This window comes from Formica exsecta, unplaced genomic scaffold (genome assembly GCF_003651465.1).
Source record: "Formica exsecta isolate Colony F162 unplaced genomic scaffold, ASM365146v1 scaffold481, whole genome shotgun sequence".
NCBI lineage: Eukaryota > Metazoa > Arthropoda > Insecta > Hymenoptera > Formicidae > Formica > Formica exsecta.
In genome coordinates this window covers 13922-22179 of record NW_021852046.1, presented here as the reverse complement: position 1 = coordinate 22179, position 8258 = coordinate 13922, and the positions used below count along the sequence as shown (strand labels likewise).

At 29.5% G+C, this 8258-nt stretch overlaps 1 protein-coding gene across 2 annotated transcripts in view; it reads right to left on the bottom strand.

The window, feature by feature from the left end:
* Positions 1-3829: 3829 nt before the first annotated feature.
* Positions 3830-8258, bottom strand: part of LOC115241393 (UPF0183 protein CG7083) — a 7089-nt gene continuing 2660 nt past the window's right edge. For both annotated transcript variants that reach the window (XM_029817132.1, XM_029817133.1), the window contains exons 3-8: positions 7310-7537; positions 6941-7150; positions 6687-6836; positions 6018-6182; positions 5443-5619; positions 3830-5319 (exon numbers count right to left, since the gene is read on the bottom strand). In XM_029817132.1, coding sequence (XP_029672992.1) covers positions 5122-5319; positions 5443-5619; positions 6018-6182; positions 6687-6836; positions 6941-7150; positions 7310-7537 — 1128 coding nt within the window. In that variant the 3' untranslated portion in view covers positions 3830-5121. The remainder of the gene's footprint in view (positions 5320-5442; positions 5620-6017; positions 6183-6686; positions 6837-6940; positions 7151-7309; positions 7538-8258) is intronic.

The following is an 8258-nucleotide window of genomic DNA, read 5'->3' as shown; positions in this document are numbered from 1 at the left end:
AAATAACTCAAAAAGTACTTAATGAAAAAATATTTTATTATAGTGTTTTGAAAAGCTCTAGAGATAAGCTACAAAAATATGCAATAAAAAGTAGGCGGTTCTATTTAAAAAATTGAAGGTGACCTTCACGTGACCTTCAAGCAACTATTCAAAGTCAAATTAATGACACCACCTTATGTCCCCCTCAAAACCATACAACTTTTATCTGAAACATTTTTTTCTAAAATGCATTGTTTACAAGATATTTGACCGTTTCCAGACTTTTCTAGCACCCTGTATGTACTTTTTTTATCACGGCTTCTGTAAAATAAATTCATTTTTTAAGCACATTTGTACATTATTATATACGTTATAATATTATGTTTATATCTTTCTGATATAATAATTTTCTAATATTAAATATTATCATTACTTACTCTCTATTACCCAGTCAGCAAAGTCTGTTTGACAAATTGGCAGCAGAAATCGAGCAGAATATGCAGCTTTTAGCTATTTATATAATTTATTGAAACAGTATATTTTATTTGCTTACCGCTATGCGGCGCACTATTCACTTTGTATACTCGTATTCAAGTTCTTGTCATGAGTATATATAAAGCCTGCAAAATAGGGCTAATAATATATATAATTATTTCCATCAGTTTAATTTCTAATACGATTCTCGTACAGGGGAATTCAGATATTGAACTGATTTTTGGGAAATTGGACAGATAAATGTCTGATTTTCGTTTATTCGATCAATTTCTGTCCGAATAAGTGAAAATATTTTGTTATTATTTACTTAAGATATAAAAAATAGGAATTAACTTCTATTGTATATAAATAAAATCTTTAATTTTATAAATATTATCTTATTTAAATTATTGAAAATATAAAATAGAAATTAACTTCCATACAAATAAAATCTTTAATTTTATATATTAAATTATAAAAATTTACCTATAATATATATTACATTAATGTGTGTTATTATATATTATTACTGTAATTAATCTTAGTTTTGCCGTCAAACAAACATCAGAAAATGATGTCCCGTGAATGAGACATATATGTTATATGCGGGTCTCATGAGACCTAATTTTTATAATATTTAATTAGTTTTGTGACCAAGATTTAACTAACATACAATGGGATATCTACATAAATATCCACTGAATATCTACATAAAATATCCACTGGATACTGACGTAGATGTCCAGTGGATATTGGCCTACATATATCCTGTGGATATTTATAAGATAATCGTATTGCGGACATTTGGATGTTTAAAGCATGTCTAATAACTGTTTTTTACATATTCATGGATATCCATAATGCACATTGAGAACATCCAGTAGATATCTAATATACATTAATCTCTGTGTGGGAAGGTCCAATATACATATTTTTTATTATTGTAAACTGTTATATATATATACAAAACTATATAATCTGATCGTACTGTTTTTGAAGCATTTTCAAGTAAAAGACTTTGAGTTGATAACTGTTTTTTAAAATTTTTACGAAAAATAATAGACAAATAAAAAAAAAGAAAACAAAAATGACGAGAGAAGATAGTGAAATAATGTGTAATTATTTTTAATTTATCAGAAGAAGGTTTCGACATTTTTAATCTGAAATCGTGAACATTCCCTGCCGAAAATGGTCGATTAAAACGGATTAAAAAAAATGTAATCTGAATCGATCGGGATTTCTGCACCGAAAATGCGATATTAAAACCAATTGAAAATAATCAAATCGAATTTAGTACTCCTGCCGAAAATGGTCGATTAAAACCGATTAAAACATAATCCGTTTTAATCGGTTTTAATCGACCATTTTCGGCAGGGGGACTAAATTCGATTTGATTATTGTCAATTGGTTTTAATATCGCATTTTCGGTGCAGAAATCCCGATCGATTCAGATTACATTTTTTTTAATCCGTTTTAATCGACCATTTTCGGCAGGGGGACTAAATTCGATTTGATTATTGTCAATTGGTTTTAATATCGCATTTTCGGTGCAGAAATCCCGATCGATTCAGATTACATTTTTTTTAATCCGTTTTAATCGACCATTTTCGGCAGGGGGACTAAATTCGATTTGATTATTGTCAATTGGTTTTAATATCGCATTTTCGGTGCAGAAATCCCGATCGATTCAGATTACATTTTTTTTAATCCGTTTTAATCGACCATTTTCGGCAGGGGGACTAAATTCGATTTGATTATTGTCAATTGGTTTTAATATCGCATTTTCGGTGCAGAAATCCCGATCGATTCAGATTACATTTTTTTTAATCCGTTTTAATCGACCATTTTCGGCAGGGGGACTAAATTCGATTTGATTATTGTCAATTGGTTTTAATATCGCATTTTCGGTGCAGAAATCCCGATCGATTCAGATTACATTTTTTTTAATCCGTTTTAATCGACCATTTTCGGCAGGGGGACTAAATTCGATTTGATTATTGTCAATTGGTTTTAATATCGCATTTTCGGTGCAGAAATCCCGATCGATTCAGATTACATTTTTTTTAATCCGTTTTAATCGACCATTTTCGGCAGGGGGACTAAATTCGATTTGATTATTGTCAATTGGTTTTAATATCGCATTTTCGGTGCAGAAATCCCGATCGATTCAGATTACATTTTTTTTAATCCGTTTTAATCGACCATTTTCGGCAGGGGGACTAAATTCGATTTGATTATTGTCAATTGGTTTTAATATCGCATTTTCGGTGCAGAAATCCCGATCGATTCAGATTACATTTTTTTTAATCCGTTTTAATCGACCATTTTCGGCAGGGGGACTAAATTCGATTTGATTATTGTCAATTGGTTTTAATATCGCATTTTCGGTGCAGAAATCCCGATCGATTCGGATTACATTTTTTAAAATCCGTTTTAATCGACCATTTTCGGCAGGGAGGGGACTCAGACATTGGACTAAAAATTCTTTTAATAATTTCTATTCTTATATAAAATAAAAAATTTGATAATAATTTTCTAATATGCAAGATACTTCAGATTTTAATAAATAAATTTTGGTATTATATAAAGATAAGAGAGATGTGAAAAAACTCGTATGCGTAAATCAACCACGATCTTTTTGCATCCGGATATCTGAATATTTTGGATACAAAGAGATTGTAAATTTACACAATTGCAAATTCAGTTTTTTCTTATTTCTCTTAGATATTCTCTGTCACTGAAGGAAGTCGAATGTGCACCGAAAAATTTACATTTTATAATTTTGTTATTATAATACAGAAAATCTATATACACACTAGATCCTGACTCTTATAGGCCTAATTTCTTATTATTTTTTTCATATGTAAGGATATTATCGTCGATAAATATACATAAAAAATTATTGTTTTCTATATTATATTGCTATGTTGCTGCAATATTATATTGCAATATTTCTGTAGGCGGACATTTTATTGTTGCTGCAATATCATAACAACATTACAGCAATATTTTGCAATGTTTCTGCAATGTTGCAATCTTGCAGAGAAATGTTGCTGCAATGTTGTTACAATCTTGCGGTGCTGTATGGGAAGATTAATATTCGTAATGAATAATTGTAATTTTTTTTTTTTTAATTAAGTATTTTGAATCATATGTTTCATTTGAAGTTATTTCAATATTCTTTCCTTTTTAAATTTATCTTCTATTTTTTAATAAATTATTTATTTTTTACAACTATATATATAAACTGTGTGTGTGTATATGTACATAATTTGTATGTCGTGTGTGTATATATATATGTATATATATTTCATTTTCTCAAACTTAAAAAATTATTACAAAGTTACGTATGAACGAATAAGGGTACAACTTTTTAATTATAGATATTTTATTGATACTGAATTTTCAGTCTATTTCATTCATTACTGATTGTAAATTCCTTTATTGTACTTTCTTGTAACATAAATCAGTTGAAATTATACATAAAGAATACTCAGTTACAATGAACAAATTTCGAAAAAATGGTGAAGAAATACAGGTACAATAAATATTTTTATTTTATTATATACACAATTGTTATCATACTTTTGTTAGAATTTCCTATTAATCAATAAATTTGATCTGTATGTGGATTGCTGGATGGGAATTTGCAATCTTATATATAGAGAAATGAAAGCATTATAATGTGCAAAATGGACATGAACATTCTAGTTTCTTCCGCCAATTTCTCATATATTAAGTAATAATTGAAAATCCTTAATATCTACATATCGGCTTAGCTTGCATCATAACGTCAAAAAACGAGGACATTATTACAAATCATATGTAGTAATTCTTGCAGATTGCAATGAAGTAAATAATAAAATTTTTAGTTTGGTAAAATAGGCTATATAATAATAGTGTTATTATTCTCTATTCGTGCACAGTATATTCATCACATAAAAATACATGAATGTTTAAATATAAAAAAGCTTTGAAAAAGTTTTGAAAATGATTCAAATCTCAGTGTCATTCTCCTGTATACAATACGCGATTAGATTAATAACTTAAATTGATAACTCTGCTTTTTTTATATAATACATATTCATTAACAAAGATGTTTGTGTGAAATTCAGTTTCAAAAATTCTTTTGATATTTTCTTGCATTTTGCTCGCTTTTGCCATCATAATTCAACATGTCTAATATAAGTATCAAAGAATTTCAAGATTATTTGCAGTACTATAATATATATTCTTAGCCTTATTATATGAATATCAACAACACATTTGCTACATCACACGTTAACATTTTTTTTCATTACAATATAAAAAAATTTACTTTAGGAGAGTTAAAAGATGACATATCCTTATTTTACCTAAGAACATAATGTTATAAGTTAAGATTGTTACTCATAAACAATCTTTATGGTCACGATTAAAAAGATAATATCTCCTATAAAAGTTTATATAATATTTCTCATCTTTTCGTTTTCGTCTTCTGAAGTTAAAATATTTACGAATATTAGTTATTCAAATTGCAAATATATGTCTTTTATTATAATTATAACAATTATAACAAAAGATGAGAATAAACCATTTATTCTTATTTGTATGTTAAATATGTAAAATTCCGCTATATTTCGGAATCGATCTTAAAAGATAATTAATGTTATATGTAAATTATCAGGATCATGCTGTTCTGTATAATGTTACACTTGCAATATGTTGATTCGCCATAACTTCAACAATCGCGTCTCGTATACCATAACAAAACGTGCAGCCAAAAGGATTGGTTGTGTTTGTCGAAGATGCACGATTCAACACTACGGGACGCGCGCTTGCCTTCAATTGTTCATTCACTCTATCCCATTTTGTGTAGGCAGTGATCTATGGAGACAGATGATCAGGATCCATAATCAATAATAAATAACGCGTTTAAGTTAAGTAGTACATTTAAAATTGTAAAAATATTTGAAAGAAATATATTTCTGTAATATATAATATAATTACCGTAACCGGCGAGGGAGAAACATCTATCAGCTTTCCCGATTCTGCGGAATTATTTTCAGGTGGCAGAGTCAAAGAGAATTCACAACGGTGATACATATTAAAGTTATAATGTCCTGGATAATTCGTGTGAAGCACAAACTTTTTTATACATTGAGTTTTTGCATTGAATAAGATATCCTGAAGAGATAAAAGAAAAAAATTTATTAAGCATAGAAACATCGATATCGATAAATCAATAAAAGAATAGGGAAAGTGAGATATATGATCTATATGTACAATTTCATACAGACCATTATATCCAATTAATCTGTCTGAAAAAGTTTGCTAATAATTACCTATCTGTGACTAAATTAAATCATCTAAATGTGAAATTTAAAGTGACAATCTATATATAATAAAGTGTCTAAATTTATTTCTCGTGACATTGTTTGAAAGAAAAAGAGATAGAAGAAAAATAAAAACAAAGCGTTTTATTTTTTTCTGTCGTATAACAACCAGCATCTGTAGCATTACTAATTTGTAGTATTATTTTGATTCAATTATAAGAAATCACTTTGCTGAAAGAGTATACCTACCAAACCTAATGTGAAATAATTGTAGAAAAAATCTGATCGTCTTATCTTGTCTCGTTTGTGCGCGTGTGGACTATGGATACGCATTTTATCCTCAGCTTTGTAGAATACCCTAGACGGAGCACCAAGTGCGCTTAAAACATCCTCACAGGTGTCGTCAAATAATACCTAAAATCATAAACGATATATACATCTGCTAAAGATTGTGCCAACGCTCATGAGCGGGTAGAGCAACTGTAAACTGAACAGAAAAGTCCACTTTAGCATTTTGCGATTTACGTAATAATTGAGAAATTAATATATAGTATATACAGGGTGTCCGGTAAAGATTGTGCCAACGCTCGTGAGCGGGTAGAGCACAGTAAACTGAACAGAAAAGTCCTGTAACATTTTCTTCTATAACGCTTAATAAAGGAGTTATTATTGAGTAAAGTCTGGTCAACCAGCGCCGACTTTTAGCCGGACGCATGTCGGTGACCCACCCACCTGGTAGTGTGCGCCGCTGTAGCGACGGAGCGTTCACGCACAATATAAACTATTCATATTTTATATTCGCTTCTGATAATCATAATTCAATACAATTGTAATGAGGAAAAGTTTTAAGTGCTCTATGAAAAAAATATTATTTTATCTCCTATATAAAAAGTATATTAATGAAATATAAAACATTACCTCTTTGGTCAGACACCGTTTTTTCGGCTCCAACAATGCTCTCGTCCCACAACTACCTTCTGTGAAAAGATGTAATCTGAGCCCTCGAGTTCGTGTTTTATCTCTAATAATGTCAGCTTTTTCCAAGTATAAGTTATTGTGATAACAGACCTATTTAAAAACATATGTTAAAGATACATCTTATTATTCGTTCAATATTTTTCCTTATTTTAGAGAATGACAAAGAGATAGCCAAAATCTAGAGGCATAATTACAAGTGGCAAAGGTGGTGGTGGTGTTTTCGAACCATGTTCTTCGCCGCTACCACCGGCCGGCATATTTCCAACGTAAATCGCCGTTTTCGCGACCAGAGGAGAAGTGTCATTAGGAAAGTGTAAGGAACCTAATCCGGGGGCGTAACCAGGTTGAAATTTCGAATCGATTGGAAAGTAAAATGACAGTCCTCGAAAATTCAATACAAACACCTGCAAATTATTATTAGATATTATCATATTACTCACTATTATTATATTATATATACGTCATGCAGATCATATAAATAAATATTATCAAATAATAAGCCTATTCGTAATTTTGTATGGCTGTATATTTGTAATCAAGTTTTAAAAATAATTATATTATACCTGTTTATCTTTGTCATAAACACCGGGATGAGTCGCACCAAAAGAATGTTCGATCTGCTCGATCGAAGGCAATACCTCAGGCGAATTGAATGGCAAGCCGCAATATTTCAATTTCACTAACTTCATATTATAAATTTCAATTATCTTAAGCCTTTGTACAACGGGATCGAATATAAGCCGAATCCCATCGTGTGGTAAATTTATTACTAGATCTACATCTAATGGATTCTGCAAAAATATATGAAAAAAATATGCTTCATGAATTATTTCATTATATTAGAGATGTAAAGAGACAAGAATATATATTATTTATTCATGCATTCTAGAAAAATGTAAAAAATCCAATGCATAATTTATCTATATTATATATGTGTATATACAGGGTATCCCCAATTTAAATGTCAAAACTTTAGGAGCGTGTAAGGGACCGATAAACTAAGACAAAAAGTCCTTTAGAGATTTGCTCGTTCTTGCTTCGTTTTGAAGAAAATCGCAAAAAATGAAACAAATAATTTTCACCAAAAAACTTAAAACAACACTAAAATTATTAGATTTATCAAAAAGCATTATAAAATAAAAATTGTAGAACATGGAATTAAGAAAAGAGAGTGAGTTAAAATCCTCCTGAGGTAAAATTAGAGGATTGTAGATAAATACGCGACAACGCGAAATTTTGTTTCTAATCTAATTTTACCTCAGGAGAATTTTAACTCACTCTCTTTTCTTAATTCCATGTTCTACAATTTTTATTTTATAATACTTTTTGATAAATCTAATAATTTTAGTGTTGTTTTAAGTTTTTTGGTGAAAATTATTTCTTTCATTTTTTGCGATTTTCTTCAAAACAAAGCAAAAACGAGCAAATCTCTAAAGGACTTTTTGTCTTAGTTTATCGGTCCCCTACACGCTCCTAAAGTTTTGACATTTAAATTGGGGACACCCTGTATAT